Source organism: Protopterus annectens, chromosome 6.part0 (genome assembly GCF_019279795.1).
Source record: "Protopterus annectens isolate FY-2018-M chromosome 6.part0, PAN1.0, whole genome shotgun sequence".
Lineage (NCBI taxonomy): Eukaryota > Metazoa > Chordata > Ceratodontiformes > Protopteridae > Protopterus > Protopterus annectens.
Window position 1 is genome coordinate 988,882,950 of NC_056737.1, and position 20,819 is coordinate 988,903,768.

Sequence of the window (20,819 nt, forward strand, 5' to 3'; positions counted from 1 at the left end):
AAAATCATTATAAAGTGCTTACAAAGCCTGTGGAGACGAGAGGTCACAGAGCGAGATTTTACCTAATAATCACAGTTTCTGCTGAAAGTCCATGTCTGTGAACCAGAAAGACATAAGCTCACATAAACAGCTCTGAAAAGCTACATGGGGAGACAGTCTGAAAAATCCTGGTAGAGAGGCTAGACTGGCAAGGAGAAACTTATTTCTCAGCGAACAACAAAGCTAACTCCTGTGTTAAGTCTAAAATATCAGTAAAAACAACAAAAAAGTTGGAACAAAAATGAATATTTAAAACTTTAAATGTTTCATCTCTTAAATATAATAAAGACTTTTTTCTGAACAATAAAGCAGTCAACTCAATCAACTGAAATATAATTCTTGTAAAAACACATGATACATTACAGCCAATGGGACACCTGTGGATAAATAAATCAGTTTGAGGCCCTTGAAATACTAAAAGCTGGAAATTAAACATATCATGCTGAAATGTGAAAATGGCCACTGAAGAAAGATACAGGGGAAAAAAATTCACCTCAAGGGTCTCAACTTTAAGGTACTTTTAATATTCAATTGTTCACTGAAACCTTGGGGGATATCCAGGATTAAGGCATATCTGCTGTACAAGTTCCTTCCATTCAAGAAGATTGTAAAATTCTTCTCCACACATATCCAGTTTGCCATTATTCATAACTAATAATAATGTTGTTGTATCTTTCGGCTTTTCCCGGTTAGGGGTCGCCACAGCGGAACTCCGATCCGCTAATGATTGGCAGAAGATTTTTACGTACCAGTTGCCAGCCCTGACACACAACCTTCAACGAAGGTACACCCATTCACGCATGCCTCCCCACAGAAGACGCTTTAACTGAGAATCGAACAGGACAACGTCTTACTGTGAGGCAACAATGCTACCGCAGCACCACCACTGCAGTCAATCGTAATAATAATAATAATAATAATTTGTCCCGGTCCCATTCAATAAATACGCCACACCAAATGACATTTGATGACCTTTATTAAACTTCCATAAACATAACCTTATTGAACCATATTTTAATTTATTGCTCAAAGCATGAATATCCATATATCAATTTAGTAGGGCAGTGTAACCCCACCCAGCCTAACCAAATAAGCAGCATTATCCCCTCTGCTCACTTACTTTTACTTATCAAGCAGGGTCCCATCACTCACTTTCATTCTCCAACTCATTAAATCAAGCATCCAACACCAGAAGGGGAACAGAAGAGGAACAAGTCTGCCCCTCTTCTCTGCCTAAACACCAAACCTGTAAAACTAACCACACAATCCTCAATGTTTCTAAAAGAGGGAGGGAGGGAAGGCAGCACATTCATGCCAAAATATGATCCCTTAGCCAGTTAACTAAAATACTACTATACCAAAGGTTTATTTTGCATTCTGACATTTTTTTTCATTCTTGGTGACTGCCATTTCTATGGAGAGGGAACCCTCCAGAGAAATAATTTCACAGTGCATGTGGAGTGCTTGCAGAAGGAATGCTAAGGAAGGGGAGGTATTACTCAGTGCTGACAGACCCCCCCCCCCCATGGAGACTTGGAAAGTGAATGCTGAGGAGAGAGTTTTGGGGCAGTTAATACACTCCTTATGCATAGTGACTCCTGAGGCATGAAGAACCATTTGAAGGTGAATGCAGCACCACTAAAAGTAAAACCCAGGAGGAGACTGTTATTTTGCAATGCCCAAAGACTACATGGAGAGGTAGCATTGAGAAAAACTGATTTTATAGTGCACACAGCACAGTGCTAACTGAAGCTGAAGTGGATGAACCTTTTTAAAGTAGCCATAGCCATATAGGCAGTGAATTCTAAATAGGAGAAAATCATTTCACAGTGTGTTTAGACACCATGGAGAGTGGATGCAGAGGAAAGGAGACTTTTTGCACAGTGTACACAACCCTCAGGGAAACAGAACACTTAAGTATAAAACAGCCATTTTATGGTGCTTATTTCCACTATGGAGAGGAGAAACTGAGGAGGAAATAGGCATTTCGGAATGCAAACAGCCCTCATAGGTAGAAAATGCTGAAGACAGGAGAGTTGTCCTGCACCTTGCAGTAGAAAAACACTTTGTATAACACTGCCACTACACAAGACAGGCTCTCTCTCTCTCTCTCTCTCTCTCGCTCTCTGTCTCTCTCACAGACACACACACACACACACACACACACACACACACACACACACACACACACACACACACACACACACACACACACACACACACTACCACCCCCCCCAATACTGACTCACTTGTACGGATCAACAAAGTGAATTGCTGAAAAAATAAACTGTTGGCAAAAAAAAAAAACTTGGTAACATGATATGACAAAATGACCTGCAACCTTGGATAAAAAGCATCGTTATGCAATTTACGCAGCACCTGTAGACAAGGTATATATTGACGGGAAACAGTCATTATATGATGCATGCAGCCACTGTAGTGAGGAGAGCTGGATGGCAGTCGGTCATCTCATACAATGTACAGAGCCAACGTAGGGAGGAAAGGTTCATAAGAAACAATCATCACGCAATGTGTACAGCAATGCAATGACAGTAGGTAGGATCATTCTACAATCATCACGCAATGTGCACAGTAGTTCCAATGACAGTCATTAGGAAAAAGTAATTATGCAGTGTATCCTACCCCATATAGATAGGGTAGATAAGTGAGGGGGGAGTTATTGTTCACTGCATACTAACTTTATGGAGAAAGAAGACAGGATGGGGTAAGATTTGTTATTCTATGCAAATGATCCCATATGCAGAAAAGAGAGGGGAGAGATGCATACAATGCAACTGACTGCTAAGGAGAGGACAATCAGGTGAAGTAAAGTCATTACATGATAGAGCCAGCCATTTTACAGGATGTAGCTTGGGAAGAGATAGGAAGAAGACAAGAGGAGACAGGATGTTCAGCCATAAAATGAAGGGATTTTTTGAGAGAAAACCTGCAAGGGTTAGGCATCACTGTCAAAGAAGGTAGGAGAGTGGCACAGAATTGAAAGATGTGATAACAGTTGGTATGAGATCTTGACCCCATGAAAAATAGGAAATGGAGGAAGAAGAAGAAGATTATGATGATGATGATGATGATCTGGAGGTAATACAGTATAGCTGCACACTGTAAAGAGAGTAAGTGAGGGAGAAAAGACATGGAAAATGTACACAGACACTGTGAAGGAAGTAAATGAGAGATGGATTCTCATTACACCATGATCACAGCTTCTGCTGAGAGAGTAGATCTCGAGAGAGGTCATTAGATAATGTGCATAGCCACTGTGAAGAAGGTGAGTGAGGTTGGGGGTTGGCATAATGGTTATGATATTTACCTCACAGATGAAATGTTCAGTGCTTGATTCTCAACCTTGAAAGGGAAACTGGTTAGGCTTGAAATGGCCCAAATTAGCAGTTACCTAGTACTTACCTAGGAACCTATGAGTAGGAAAAGTTGTTTCACTCTGTACATGCCCAGAAGAAGTAAAGTGGAAGGAGATTATTTATTTCCCTTGCAAACATCTCCTGTGGAGAGAGTGGATCGGTAATGGGAAGGCTATTTCTCAAAAGGTGCACTATGTATTAAGTTATACACTGAAAAAGGTATAACTTGATGAACACAGTTGTCATAACTTCATCTGGACATAAAACACAATGAAAAACATACATATAGGTACTTACTATGCTATTGATCTGTGAGGATCTTATGAAGCCTAGCGTTACATTCCCATAGTAGCTTTTAACCGTTATGTTTTACATGTGAATAACCCAGAGACAGGCAAAACAAGGAAATGTTGGGACATTTTCCTCTAGTCTGTATCATTGTTTTTAATAAAATGGATCTCTGAATTCTAGCAGTCTAATTGGACGAGATTTTTTCAGCTCTGCGTTAAGCTGTAACAGTGATGTTGGAATGTGACACAGTCGGTTGCCCTGTACAGCTTACTGATTAGATATCTGTTCTTTAAAACTTGTATCTATAATACCCATAACAAATACCACTGCCAAGGTATCACATTCAGAAGTATCATCACCAGTGGAATGGCCTATGTAGCATTGTGAATCCTAAGTCACTGTTCTGGTCCTTTTATGTCATAGTTTTCCTGTTCATATGGTACTGAGAGTGATGGAAGTTATATTATTTCTAAGTATTCCCTTAAAACATTTCCGAAGTGTGCACAGTCAGTAGGTTACTTATTTGTTTTGTTTTGTTAACCAGGCCAGTCTAACTAGCACAGGCCCATTTTCATTAAAATGTTAAGGCTAAAAACCTCAGTTGCTTACCTTATGTTATACACAGACAAACAGAGTAAAACAACTTAGAATTCAGTGGGGTTTTTTTGTGACTAAACAAAGGCAGCATTTCCACACTTAGGCACACGTTATTTTTATGACATAGCATTATTTGAAAGAGCAATGTCTTAACTTTTTTAAGTAATGTCATTGTATGGTGGCATTTCTTTTTTCTATTTCTTCCCACTGATGTAAATCTTCATGGAAGGCTTAACAATTTACAGCACATGTGTATGTCCACGTGCATAATGATGACAGTTTACAGCACATGTGTATGCCTATGTGCATAATGATGACAGTTTACAGCACGTGTATATCCACATGCATAACGATGACAGTTTACAGCACATGCATATGCCCACGTGCATAATGATGACACTTTACAGCACATGTGTATGCCCTCATGCATAATTATGACAGTTTATAGCACATGCGTATGCCCATGTGCTTAATGACGACAGTTTACAGCACATGCGTATAGCCACATGCATAATTACGACAGTTTACAGCACATGCTTATGCCCACATGCATAATGATGGCAGTTTACAGCACATGCGTATGCCCACCTGCATAATGACGACAGTTTACAGCACATGCATATGCCCACATGCATAATGATGACATTTTACAGCGCATGCGTATGGCCACGTGCATAATGATGACAGTTTACAGCACATACGTATGCCCCCATGCATAATGATGACAGTTTACAGCACGTGTATGCCCACATGCATAATTACAACAGTTTACAGCACATGCATATGGCCATATGCATAATTACGACAGTTTACAACACATGCATATGGCCACGTGTATAATTACGACAGTTTACAGCACATGTGTATGCCCATGTGCATAATGATGACAGTTTACAGCACATGCATATGCCCACATGCATAATTACAGTTTACAGCACGTATGTATGCCCACATGCATAATGATGACAGTTTACAGCACATGCATATGCCCAGATGCATAATGATGACAGTTTACAGCACATGCATATGCCCACATGCATAATTACAACAGTTTACAGCACATGTGTATGTCCACATGCATAATGATGACAGTTTACAGCACATATGTATGCCCACATACATAATGATGACAGTTTACAGCACATGTGTATGCCCACATGCATAATGACAACAGTTTACAGCACATGCGTATGCCCAAATGCATAATGATAACAGTTTATGGCACATGCATATGCCCACATGCATAATTATGACAGTTTACAGCACAAGCGTATGGCCATGTGCATAATTATGACAGTTTACAGCACATGCGTATGCCCACATGCATAATTACGACAGTTTACAGCACATGCGTATGGCCATGTGCATAATTACAACAGTTTACAGCACATGCGTATGCCCACATGCATAATTATGACAGTTTACAGCACATGCGTTTATCCACATGCATAATTACGACAGTTTACAGTACATGCATATGCCCACATGCATAATTATGACAGTTTACAGCACAAGCGTATGGCCATGTGCATAATGATGAGAGTTTACAGCACATGCGTATGCCCATATGCATAATGATGACAGTTTACAGCACATGCGTATGCCCACATGCATAATGATGACAGTTTACAGCACATGTATATGCCGACATGCATAATTACGACAGTTTACAGCACATGCGTATGGCCACATGCATAATGATGACAGTTTACAGCACATGCATATGCCCACATGCATAATGATGACAGTTTATAGGACATGCATATGCCCACATGCATAATTACGACAGTTTACAGCACATGCGTATGCCCACATGCATAATTATGACAGTTTACAGCACATGCGTATGCCCACATGCATAATTATGACAGTTTACAGCACATGCGTATGGCCACGTGCATAATTACAACAGTTTACAGCACATGTGTATGCCCACATGCATAATGATGACAGTTTACAGCACATGCGTTTGTCCACGTGCATAATTATGACAGTTTACAGCACATGCGTATGGCCATGTGCATAATGATGACAGTTTACAGCACATGCGTATCTCCACATGCATAATGATGACAGTTTACAGCACATGCGTATGCCCACATGCATAATGATGACAGTTTACAGCACATGCGTATGGCCATGTGCTTAATTATGACAGTTTACAGCACATGCGTATGGCCACATGCATAATGATGACAGTTTACAGCACATGTGTATGCCCATGTGCATAATGATGACAGTTTACAGCACATGTGTATGGCCATGTGCATAATTATGACAGTTTACAGCACATGCGTATGGCCATGTGCGTAATTATGACAGTTTACAGCACATGCGTATGGCCACATGCATAATGATGACAGTTTACAGCACATGTGTATGCCCACATGCATAATGATGACAGTTTACAGCACATGTGTATGGCCATGTGTGTAATTATGACAGTTTACAGCACATGCGTATGGCCAAATGCATAATGATGACAGTTTACAGCACATGCATTTGTCCACATGCATAATTATGACAGTTTACAGCACATGCGTATGCCCACATGCATAATTATGACAGTTTACAGCACAAGCGTATGGCCATGTGCATAATGATGACAGTTTACAGCACATGCATATGCCCACATGCATAATGATGACAGTTTATAGGACATGCATATGCCCACATGCATAATTACGACAGTTTACAGCACATGCATATGCCCACATGCATAATTATGACAGTTTACAGCACATGCGTATGGCCATGTGCATAATTACAACAGTTTACAGCACATGCGTATGCCCACATGCATAATGATGACAGTTTACAGCACATGCATTTGTCCACATGCATAATTACGACAGTTTACAGCACATGCATATGGCCACGTGCATAATGATGACAGTTTACAGCACATGCGTATCTCCACATGCATAATGATGACAGTTTACAGCACATGCGTATGCCCACATGCGTAATGATGACAGTTTACAGCACATGCGTATGGCCATGTGCGTAATTATGACAGTTTACAGCACATGCGTATGGCCACATGCATAATGATGACAGTTTACAGCACATGTGTATGCCCATGTGCATAATGATGACAGTTTACAGCACATGTGTATGGCCATGTGCATAATGATGACAGTTTACAGCACATGTGTATGCCCATGTGCATAATGATGACAGTTTATAGCACATGTGTATGCCCATGTGCATAATGACGTCAGTTTACAGCACATGCGTATGCCCACATGCATAATGAAGACAGTTTACAGCACATGCGTATGGCCACGTGCATAATGACAACAGTTTACAGCACATGCATATTCCCACATGCATAATTATGACAGTTTACAGCACATGCATATGGCCACGTGCATAATGATGACAGTTTACAGCACATATGTATGCCCTTGTGCATAATGATGACAGTTTACAGCACATGCGTATGCCCACATGCATAATGACGACAGTTTACAGCACATGCGTATGGCCATGTGCATAATGACGACAGTTTACAGCACATGCGTATGCCCACATGCATAATGACGACAGTTTACAGCGCATGCGTATGGCCATGTGCATAATGACGACAGTTTACAGCACATGCGTATGCCCACATGCATAATGACGACAGTTTACAGCACATGCGTATGGCCATGTGCATAATGACGAGAGTTTACAGCACATGCATATGCCCACCTGCATGATAAAAAGATGGATGCCATTCTTTTTGCAGTTTAGTAACTACAGTAATCTTCTTTCTGTCAGTAATTTGGTATTTGTCATGCACACGTTAACTTTTGTGTCCAGTCTCTGCTTATATATTTGAATGTAAAGCAGTTCTTCCTTCATAATTTCATTTTATTAAATTTAGAATATTCTAAGTACACAGAAGTAAAAGAGGATGACAAGAAAAAGGAAAATACAGTGTAAAAGGGAGAAAGAACACATTGTACCTGAGTTCTGACATTATGGAGGTATAAATACAAGTGGGAACATGCAATGTAATTTCAGATGGAGGAAATACTACAAAAAACGCTAGTTTACACAATGCCGCTTGGCAGACAGAAGGTAGAAATAAGGAAAAAAAGAGTGAAATGGCGAAAGGTACGAACAAGGGAAAACTTTCATAAGATAATGACAAGACCAAATATTTAGGCGAAAAAAATAACACAAATGTATTGTACAGCACATATTTAAAGGGCAAGATAAATAGTTAATATTGATCAAACAGTGCTGGAAAATGTCTGGTATAGATGCAGCAGTGAACAACAAATAGGTCCAAATGCAACAAGTTACAACCTATAGTTGTATGACAGCCTTTGCAGACTGTTTCTTTTGGTGTAACTAAGCTCAAAACTTAGAATAATGAAATCTGTTTTTTTCTCATTTCCAGCTCACCCTGTGATAGAGAATGGCCAAGTGCAGTGTCCAAAAGGCTACAAACGATTAAATCAGACTCATTGCCAAGGTAAGATTATCTTGCATTAATAGCTATAGAACTTTCATGTTTTTTTCCCTGCATGGTTATTCTTTCATTTTACAATGAAATGTAAACATCTAAGCATAAGCTTTTCGTGTGGCTTTTGCCATTGTTATTCTGTATTATATTAAAGCAGTTAGGCTTCCAGTGTATATAGAGATGTGTAAAAAAATGGCAACTCAATTTTTTAATACAACAACTTAAAAACAGATGTGCCTGTTTATTTTTTGGCAATAGTGGGTGTGAATAAATATGGTAGTTGCAACCCTGCTGTAAATGTAGTCTTTATTTTAAATACCTGCAAGTCACTAGAGGTCCTTAAAGATGAAGAGAGTGCTGAATGGCTGACAAGAATGTCACAAGGCCTATTATAATGAAGTGTGTGGTAGGGTTTCTGAAGCTGTTAAAATGGAGCCTGTAGCACTGGCACATTAACTTAAGTTTTTATTGCAAAGAGACTCTCCTGCGGCAATAACACTAGCTTGGTACCCATAATGCAAGCTGTCAGCAGCTGTTGTGTTTGTAAAGAATAACAGTTTTCATGTATAGTTTTGTCAGGAAGCATCCATAAATAAGTATAATTTCCATGGATGACTTGGACATGTAGACAGAAGAGAGTGAGATAGTAATTAATATTCCTTACAGTTAGATTGTGGCCACAATGTACAACCTTTCCCTTTTACCAAGTTTTACATCAGGGGCACTAAATAAACAGAAGGATCAGTACACCCGCCTTTCTCTAATAATTTGCATTTGTATCCCAACAGCTGCATATAGTTAGCCAATACAATCATACAGATGGGCTGATACTCAGACCCCTTGCAGTTGTCATAGTACAGTGTATCATTTGGTGGGTTGTGGACATTGTGTATGTAACATTAGACAGCGGAGATGACTGTATAATGTGCTTAAAGACACTAAAAGAGACTCAAATCCTGTAGACGTGCGGGTTATACAGATGTTGTCAGCCCTCTGCACCTGCAGTATGCACCATGGGTAATGTAAAGTAAAGTAAAAGGCAGGAAGGTTTTGAATGGTGAACCCATTATACAGGAAATAAAAATGTTAACCCACTATAGTGACTTAGTTAGTTAGCAAGTTTTGTTTAATAATAAGTATGAAACTAGTAGTTCATGAGTTATGAGGCCAGGGCAGCTAGAAGGGGTAACAACAGGAGCATCCTGTAAAATGAGGGGCAGACAGCAGAAAAGGATTTGTGTATTTCCATGTGAGGGGAGGCTTCGGGCCAAAGCTAAGAGGAGCACTACATGACACCAGGGGAATTTTATACATGTGAATTGGAGTCACTTAGAAAGTTAATAGAGCAGCAGAGCAGCATGTTAAGCATCACAGCACACATACAAACACTACGGAGAAACTCTAATCTCTGGCATTAGTGAATGACTGCAGGGATCCATGATTTACATGGGCAGGAACAAAAGCTGGAAGGGATATCAGGGATGTTCTGTCAGTGCAGGGACCAGTAAGAAGTATGTTGGTGTGTGTGTGTGTGTGTGTGTGTGTGTGTGTGTGTGTGTGTGTGTGTGTGTGTGTGTGTGTGTGTGTGTGTGTGTGTGTGTGTTTGTCCATGTGTTTAAATCTGTGCATGTGTGTGTGTGTGTGGGGGGAGATGTGCGTGCACGTGTGTGTTTGTGCGAGTGCGTGTGTGTTTGTGAGCTTGTGTGTTTGTCCACACCAACACAATACGTAAGATTAGTACTACAGGTAGTTAAGAGTGATTTAGAGACATGCAGATTAGGTAATAACAAGCTGCAGCTGACACGTCTCTGAATCACAGATTTACTCATCATACAAACAGCTCCTTTTTGCTGAAGCTCTTCCCACCAGAAGAGGGGTTCTTTGTGAATCTTTGAATGTTTATACTTGCTTTCTGTGAATTTTCATTGCATTTATGTTTTGAGGAATTGCTGCTTAGCATTGTTCATTTTACAGCTCTAAAGTATCTGCCTCTAAAATGTGGAATAATGTCTCTCATAATATGGATCAAAGGAAAAAAAATGTTGAACACTAGACAGCAACTTTAATGAGAAAGCTCATAACATGGGTAATAACTGCTTCTTCATACTTGTACAAAGTTTTTTTTAGTAACAAGTCAATATTTATTATGGGTGTTTGTTAAAAGTATTCTTAGCAATGAATACTTGACTGAGCCTTTCGATATGAAACGGTGTGGAACATTGGATTTTTAGGACCCCAAATCAGAAACATTCCTCATAACATGGTCCTTTTGAGAGGTATTGTTGGTTTTTCACTTGTATAAACTCTGTGAAGATCTTTGCAGTCATTCAGTTTCAGTACACAAACCAAGATACGTATTTCTGCAGTAGGAGTCAGTCTCTTAAATATGAGTAGGGTAGGTACAGAAAGCACAACAAATTTTCCAGACAAAAGCTGTAAAGAAGACAAAAAAAATGAAATACTTGAATAACAGGCATCTGAGCACAGGAGATGTTTGCAAACAGTGAGCACAAGAGTGTCAGTTTGTACTAGTTGATGTCCGTTCAAAGTAGCAGGGTATCGTTCCCATTTGTTTATTAAAACTGTTGCATTCATTCTGTATGTAAAAGGAGTGGAAACCAGAGAAACAAGTTAAAGAAAATGGCATTATTGTTTCATCTTACCTGTAAATGCATAGGAAAGTTTATTCTTAATGATAATCTGGAGGAAAAAATGAAGTTGTTTTATTCTAATATGAAGTTCAATCACAGCTATCATTAGTGCATCATTAATATGAAATATCGACAGACAGACATGCCTCTACAGATGCCTTTTTATGTACCGTTGTCTGGTAGTTGAATACATTAAATTAAGGCTATGAGGTTGTTAATGAGGCTTGTCCAGTAACCCTGGGTTCGATTCCGCCAGTCTCCTTTTGCTTATTTTGTAACACTGAGCAATTCACCTAACCAGATACCAGTCCTGTGTAACCGTGAAAAGAAACATGTATGCCTGCTGGGTGTATCTGGATAGCATGTAAATAACAGAACAGAAATAAGAAAAACACTCACTCATAAATTACCTCTGGAAATGTTTCTGTAAAACTGTCCCAAACTACACAATAACAGGCAGTTGTAATGCAGACTAAACCAAAGATCAATAAAATTAAATAAATACATTGGAAGGCATTTAGATCAAGATACCATTTATAATCTCTGATTACAGTGAAAGCAGCTACCAAGTAAATGGACAGGAGATCTGAACATATAAGGTGACATAATGAAATGACATACTAAAATGTTGTACTCATGGATTACAGAGTTGCAAAGGTCGTGCACATTCTGTATACTTACGTAAATCATATGCATAACTCAAACTATTTGCAATGCCTGCCATAGCAGACAAAGGTCAAGAAGGACATGCCAAAATAGAGAATGACCAGTGCATACACAAGGGTATGCATTCTCACTGGTGTTGTCACCAAGACGGACGTTGCTAATAAAGCCATTAAAGTCGGGCCAGCTGATTGGAGCAGAGAGAAAGTCCCTGATTAGAGTCAAGGACTGGTTGGGCTGTTATTCACGTCCATCTCCTCGTTAAGGAAAACAACTCATTCATATGGTTATAAAACTTAAAACAATAGTTCCTGTTTTCATTGGTTTTTTTTTTTTTACAGGGAATTTCTACGTATTGAAAGATCCACTACTTTTGCAGATTCATCGACCAACATGTGTATTACAGTTGATATGATAAGTAAACTAAAGGCCCTTGCTTTTAAGGGACATCTGGAGTTATCCATCTGTATCATGAGACTATCAAAATTAAAGTGGAGTCAATAAAAACAATAACATAAGGGTAGTTTTTTTTATGGGACCTGAGTTAACTAATTGAAAGATCTGTCCAACATTTGCATGTTATCACCCAGCTCAGTGGCTTATAATGGACTTGGTGCCAATATGGCCTCCTTAGTTTATCTACTTTTCAAATGGGGTTAGCATGAGCTGGTGTTAGATTTCATATGCTTTAATGACCTTCCTGGAAAAGTAAGAATATAGTAGACACTTTCACTCCTAAAGCAAACTTCTTCAGGTTATCAGAACTATGACAGTATAAAGGAAACCTATAAAAAATATCAAAATGTAAAAAGTACAGTTAAACATCAGGTTAAAAACTGTGGTGGTACCATCACTCGTAAGCCAGCATTGTCTGGAGTGGTCCAAAAGATCTTTTTCACTTAGCAGCAGTGTGGTTCATTTGATTTACCTCTGATACCATGTAAAATGTAATAGAGCATTCCCGTACCCAGTAAACAGCTTCAAAACAGACTTTCAATAATGATTTGATTATAGAAATTTAATGTATATATATTAGCTGTTATGAATCTAGAAAGCGAACAAGCTTTTACTGAGTCTCCTCCTACCACCAAACACTAATACATGCGAGAGATGCAATTATACAGCCAAACTGGAGGCTAAGTTCTCTCAACCCAAGAGTGAATCAGACAGTCAAGAGGAGAAGGGAAATACTTGCATCACACCACCAGTCTCACATAGACCCATTAAACCAGCACCGGCAAAAAACACACATAAATACACAAAAACATACTCGGAGGCTCTAAATAAAAATCTGCAAAAGCAACAGAGACCTCCAAAGCAGACATCCAAGCAACCTCCACCCCCAACACAAATCATGAAAAACATACTTCACAAAACCAGTGTGCCATGCAATCACAGCCCTCAAGGCAAAATAACATACCCAACATACTAGTAATAGGTGACTCTATAGTCAGGCACACTGACATCCCACTCACTAGGCTGAATAAGGAGAAGGTTACTGTTAGCTGCCTGTTGGGTGCCAGGATCCACCACATAACACAAGCACTCAGGTCACTCCAGAACAAGTACAAATACGACTCTGTCATTGTCCATGTTGGTGTGAATGACCTGAGCTGTACCTCCCTGGGCTACATCAAAAGAGACATAGAAGAGCTCTCTGATCAAGTAGCCCTGGCAGGTATGACCCTGAGTAACATCCTGCCCTCACCAAGAATGATACAATGGTATAAAGAAAAAATTATCAACTTCAACAATTGGCTAAGTTTCTGGTGTCACTAAAAGGGGATCCAGTGTCTGTCCGCCTGGGATGACATGCTCAATAAGCCACGCTGCTTCGCAAGAGACGGCTTGCACCTGTCACCCTTAGGCTTTCAAATACTGGCCAAGGCTCTTGCCACCCCCATAGTGCTTTTTTTTAGGCAAGGCTCAAAAGACAAACCCACCACTGTAAATAGCACAAGTAACAAAAAACTGAGGGTAATGCTACTCAATGCCAGAAGTCTAAACCTCAAAATGCATGCACTCGAGGCACTTCTCAGTATGGAGAAAATCAATATATGTGCAGTAACAGTAACCTGGTTTAAGGCTCCAGAGAGCACCCCGGCACTACCAGGCTACAACTCATACCAAACATTTCAGCCACAGAACCAAAATACAAAAGGTGGGGGCGTATCCATATTCATCAAGGATACCCACATCTCCAGGTTAGTGGCACAGCATGATGCTTCAGAGATCATCCACGTGCAACTAACAATGGGCAAAACTGCAATTCAAATTGTAGCTTGCTACAGATCACCCACCATGTCCCAGGACCCCCATTCCACATTTCTGGAAACACTGGGAAACATAAAGGTCCTACCAAACACCCTAATATTGGGTGATTTCAATTACCCAAACATTAACTGGGAGAACTACTCAAGTACTAACTCCCTTGCCCAACTTTTCCTAGAATTTATAAACACACATGCCCTGGTTCAGCTGGTCAACACTCTCACCAGAGGTGACAACATATTGGACCTGGTCATCACCAACATGGGCGACCAGTGTTCCACACCAGAGGTCAACCCCTCGCTGGTTAGATCTAACCATAAACAAATCACTTTGGATACCCATATTCCACCTCCACCCCCGGACAAGAAAACCACCGTGAAAATCTTTTCAAAAGCAAACTTCACGTTACTTAAGACTGAGGTGGAAAGTTTCAAAGCCCCCATGCTGAAGGATAACACTGTCCAAGCTGAAAAATCCTTTACTAATGCATTCTACGGGCAGCTACAAGAATGCATGGATTGTGCCATCCCAAGCAAAACCAAGACTCACTCCTCCAACAAAAGGAAACCAGTCTGGTGCACTCCTGCCATAAACAAGCTATACAATAGAAGGAGGAAACTAGTACAGAAAAGAGTAAAATCCCAAGAAGGGAAGACATCCCTGATCAGTATCAGCAAGAAACTATGCTCCCTCATAAAATCATCCAAGGCGAGCTTTGAAAGAAAAATTGCCAAGGACTCCAAAGATAGCCACTAGGCATTCTTTAGCTATGTCAAGAATCTAAGTGGCAATGCTCAGATCTGCTCAGAGTTAGTGCAGAATGGCACAAAATACACTGAACCAACCGATATCGCCAACATCCTGGCAGACAGGTTCAGTGCAAACTTCACCTCCCTCTCACCCCCAAAAGGGCCCATAACCATACCAGAAGAATGTAGAGTCCCTGAAATCACAGACACTCAGGTTAAAACAGCCCTCTGCAAAGGCAAAAAGACAGGATCAATGGGACCGGACAGTGTCCCAGGCTGCATCCTACATGAGCTCAAAGACGAACTAACCCCTCACCTAAACACACTGTTCAAACTCAGCCTCTCCACAGGCTACATACCCATAGAATGGTGCACAGCAACGGTTATTCCACTCCACAAAGGTGGAGCCACAACAGACCCCGGGAACTATCGCCCTATAAGCCTGACTAGCTTGGTCTGCAAGGCTGTGGAGTGCATCATCATGGAACTCATTAACAGAGACATTGGGAACCTCTAAACACTGGACCCTACCCAGTCTGGCTTTGTTAAGGGCAGAGCATGCCTCCTAAACCTGGTGGACGTCTTTGAGACAGTTACCAAGGCTATAGACGAGAGAAAGGTGGTACACACAGCCTACCTAGACCTCGCTAAGGCCTTCAACACCATTCCCCATTCTGGTATTGTAGACAAGCACACCAGCCTGAACATAAACCCTTACATCACAAGATGGGTTGCCTACTGACTCACAGACAGAACCCACATGGTGAGAGTTGCAAACTAGGGGCTATAATTGACTCTCCGGCTGACACAGACATCCTCCAAAAGGATCGCACTGAGACGGATACCTGGTGTCAAAATCATGGCCTCAAGCTAAATACCAAAAAGTGCATAGTCATCCCCTTTGGCAAAAACAAAGTACCCACAAACTACCACATAGGTGGTAGTCACCTAAGAACGGAAGACGTAATAAGGGATCTGAGGACCCAAGTAGATAGTAATCTCACCTTTGATAATCACAGTGCCAAAGTGGTTAGAAAATCCTTCTATGTGGCCCACCTAATCACAAAAGGGTTCGCATCTAGATCAAAAGAGTTCATTGTGCCCCTCTACTCATCACTCATCAGACCCATCATAGAGTACAACGCCCCATTTGGGATGTATCTTACAAGACACCTGCAACAGTTGGAAAGACCGCAGAAGTACCTCACCAAGAGGATCACTGGCCTCAAACAGATGTCTTATGCAGCTTGACTGAAGAAACTCCAGTTGCACTCAATTGCATACCGCCTACTCAGAGGTGATCTCTTTCTGACATACAAGGCCATGTCCAACCCAGAATTGATGGACATGCTCTACCTAAAGAAAACCTTATCCCCTCAAGCCACACGCTCTAGGGATCTAAACCTCACCACAACAATAAATAGGACGTGCTGGAGGGATAGATTCCTGTCCCAGAGACTTCCCATGCTTTGGAACAAGATCCTAATCTACATTAGGCAGAGCTCCTCGCTAACACTCTTCAAAAGAAACCTTGACGAGTGGATGGGAAACAGAAAGTTTACCTCGGGGATCACTTCAGTGGCTCTGCTGGACAGAGGCACAGGGAACTAATCTAAGGGGGCGGCGAACCCCAACACATTCTGGCTAGGCTTTTAAATGCCTTCAGGCAGATAGCCTAGTACCCAGCTATGAACCTATGAACCTATGAATCTATTATTGGTGATTAGTGACCCAAAGACAGATCTATTTTTGTGGGGCTACTTACAGATTATAAAAGCATATCCTTGACTTTTGTCTTCCTTATCCTACTGTGTATTGTGATAAGTGTAGAATGGAAAAGACCCATAAAAAAATCATAGTACAAGTGCCTGTCCCACTTCTGTGGGCCTTTCTTGACCTGATTGTTCAAGTTTCAAATCAGTGTGAATGACCAGTTACAGTCACTTTACTGAAGTGTGAAAACCAAGGAGTAGAAATAATCTTGAAGAATTAGGGCTAAAGAAAAGCAACATTCCTTTAACTAAAATTAAAACATTTATAAATCATGCCCTATTTGGAGGGAAAACAAATTACATTAAAACATCTATAAATCAATCCCTATTTGCAGAGAAAACATTCTGCATGCATTAAGAAACCTAAGTGAAGCTTATGATTTGCGTAATAGGTGAAGGCCACCAGTACACTACCCATGAGGGGTCATGCTCAGGACAAAATGCAAGAAAAAAAAAACAGTCTGTCCCTTGTGCTTCGGTTAACATCGAAGTCCAAACATCTGAAAGGAGAACCTACTGGAGGATTTAAGCCTGACAATCAGATGGTCACATGGTTTCTGAACTTTGTGTTGAGTGTCACAATGGAAGAGGGGGAAGATGGTTGCATTTTCAATTCGGTAGTTTCTCCCGGGTATTCTTCTCCTGGATCGTGTTGTTCAAAGAGAAGGCATTGAGTGTTATCGTAGCTAGTAAGGCATCTGGAGGAGAGATGCAGTGTGTCTCTGGGACACCTCTGGCCCATGATAGTAGGGGAGTGGGTGGGGCCGTGGTCCTATGGGGGGAGTGACAGTATGGTCAGTCTAGCCGGTACTTAATACAATGTCTTATGATTACGTTTTTCTGAGCTGAAGGACACTCTGGATCAAGTATCCAAAGCGAGACCTGGTTTATTGTATGCATTCAACCTGACTTGCCTGATTTGGTGTTACTCACCTTTCTACTAGCCTAGTGGGACTAATAGAGATGACTGCAGATGGGATGATAGTTTCAGAGGAGAAGCTGATCACAAATTTGTTTCTAGTATGTCAGCAGTGTCTTCTGGGTTTGAGGCTCCATTACAGAAACATTTTTTGTAGTGTTATGAATTACTTCTTAATTTTTCTAACATAAATGAAGAAGGATTAGCAGTTATCCATTGCCTCAGTTGTCAGCCTGAACTGACGGGAAACTTTACTGGTCTTTATAGCTGCCTTCAGTTTCTTAGTAAGGTTTTTATAGTATCTTAATGCAATGGGGTTCTGACTTTGCATAGTAATTTGAGCAGTTTCTCACTTACATTGTACAGGGTGGTTTGTTTTTGAAGTTACCTCTAAATATGGTTGTAACACGGATTGGCAGGTAATGTATTTGTTGAAATGGGTGTAAATATCCTTATTTTAAGCGTCTGCATATCCTGAGTCAGTTGTGGAGTTTTTGTGGGTGAATTTAGAGTTTTTTTATTATAATTGTAAAAGATATGCCTTTATGAAGTCTTTAAAGATGATGCTGTTGGTTGCCAGCAGACTGGATGTTTTGAGGGTAAAGGTAAACAGTAGGTGGTATGAAATAACTAATGAGGGGGCCAACTAGGGAGAGGGAACAGGCTGAAGATAAGCTTGTGATAACCTAGTTCAGAATTTTCCTGCCGCTGGCAGTATTGAGGAACAGTTTATCCAGGGAGTTCTTGTTAACTCAGTCTAAAAATCATTGGCCATAACCTATGTTGGCAGTATTCGCAGTCCAAACTGCACAGGGATAATTGAAGTCACCAAGGATAAATGAGATATTGCTTATATGAATATTTTCAAGGAATGACAGGAAGTTTTTAAGGATTGTTTTAAGCCACAGCCAGGGATCAATAACAAGACATAACTTGGAATATTGACTTCACGAAGGTGAGCTGGAGTTCTAAGAGCTCAGTGGGCAGGTCTCTGAGTATCACCATTGAAGGAACGCTGTCACTGATTAGCACCAAAACTCCATCACAATTACCAGTGGGCTTAAAGGAGTGGTAGGCAAAAAATCAAGACACAGAGTGGGTGTTCTCTTTACATTTGAGCCATGTCTCTGTAACAACACAAACATGGATTCATTCCACATGCAGGAATGCCTCCGGATCATTAATATTTTGTTAAGACCCTTCACATTAAAAAAGGCCATCATGATATTAGATGTACTCATCCATTAAGAGCTTTAAAAGTAGTTTGCCATTTCAGTCTGCTACACATTTGTTGCTTGTGTTGCAGTGCAGATTGAATTACAGCTTTGAAAGCTGTCTGTAGCCTTTAGTTTTCATTCTGTTGTGGGTGCCATCTGTGTAGCAGTTCAAGGCAACCTAACAGCAGGGTCATGCAGATGAGCCTCATTGTAACAAGCTTGTAATAGCTTGGTTGTTACATATGAATCTCATTATAACAGGGTTATTTTGTGCTGAATTCAAAATGTAGTCAGTGTGCTGCATGTATTGCAAACTGATTATGAATGGAAATCCAATCATAATACTTTACGTTCTTCTGAGTCCTGAAAAGGAAGCTAGTGTTAATGTAATTGCTCTGGAAATATGATACTTTCTTTATTTGCCAGTGATAGTTAGTCACTTCGTAACCACCTTCATTCATCATCATCTTCATCAGTCATTCTGTCAGTGTGCATTTAATTACAACAAATTCTGACGTCTTTCTCTATAAGTGACAAATTGGCCACAGTATTCACATGTGGTTTTACTAAATTGGCAACATTTCAGTTGCAGGTAATTTGCTTAGAGTTCTAAGTAATCAAAAGCCATGTAATTCACTTCAAATTTTCCATGTTCACTACTAATTTTAGAAATGCTTTGGACTTTGTAGCTTTGTTGCTAGTTTCACTCATTCTGTATCTCTCTTCACTAATTATTTGTGAATGGTGTAGTACATGTCACAAAATACTTTCTCATTTCTAAACAAGGAAATTAACATTTTATTCCAGATCTTACAGAAAAAAATATGCTGTCATTTCCTGAACTACATATTTGTTGAATGATTCTATCATTTCTCTGCTTTTACACATGACTAGTTGTATTTTGAAAGACAAGAAATTAGTTGCTTGGGATAATGATCAAGAATGTTTCCTAACTTTGTTTTTATTGTTGACTGGTAGAATGCATTGTGACCTCATACTGCTGGAATGTAATGTTACAATATTTCCAAGTCAGAGTGAAGGAGGTCATCAGCAGGGGAACTCTTTATATCATAGCAGAGTAGGGTCAGTGGATCAGTGTCTCAGAATTTAATGTCTTGCACTTACATTTGATGATTCTGTCACTGCTTGAGGACTTTCGGCATAGTAAGACTCCCAACAGAAATCAGACCGTGTATCTGTAGGGGTCAAGACAGTATCATAGGCAGGAGAAGACATTGTTCTTATTTCATAAGCACTCTTTCAGTGAAATGTTTTTTAACAGACACTTTTGTTTAAATATTTTACAAGACTTCTGATTATTTAATAGCATTAGAAAGTCTTTCTTAATTACTTATATACTCTCAACAGTTATTGCACAGAGGGACTGCCTGTTTAATAAAGGGAATGACTGCTTGGTCCTTAGCACTGAGAAATGGAGACTTAACTATTACCCAGATGACCGAAGTTTGATTAGTGGACCATGTGTTAGAGAAGCTAGCCAGGGAGAGATGCGAGGGTGTGGCTGAGTTTGGAATGTCTGTCCTGGGTGAAGAAGGGAGTCATTTTAATTCTTTCAGCTGAAGCATGACCTATGAAAAGACCTGGTATTTTACTACACTTCAGATGTACTCAAGGACACAAGTCTGGCCAGAGACTGCATGCATTCTAGCCGGTCATTATGTGATACTGACAACAGCTCAGCCTAGCCAGATGCTGTACTGTGACTCCTGGGCAACAAGAAGAATTTGTGGGCCAACTAAAACCATGACTTGATGGTTACTAAAACTGGGGGCCAAAAAGAATAGTTATAA

The 20,819-nt window shown here is 40.3% G+C and overlaps 1 protein-coding gene across 1 annotated transcript in view; it reads left to right on the plus strand.

The window, feature by feature from the left end:
* The window catches only part of LTBP2 (latent transforming growth factor beta binding protein 2), a 3,457,946-nt gene that overhangs the window by 1,994,106 nt on the left and 1,443,021 nt on the right, over positions 1–20,819 (plus strand). The window contains exon 9 of the mRNA XM_044074624.1: positions 8,701–8,775. Coding sequence (XP_043930559.1) covers positions 8,701–8,775 — 75 coding nt within the window. The remainder of the gene's footprint in view (positions 1–8,700; positions 8,776–20,819) is intronic.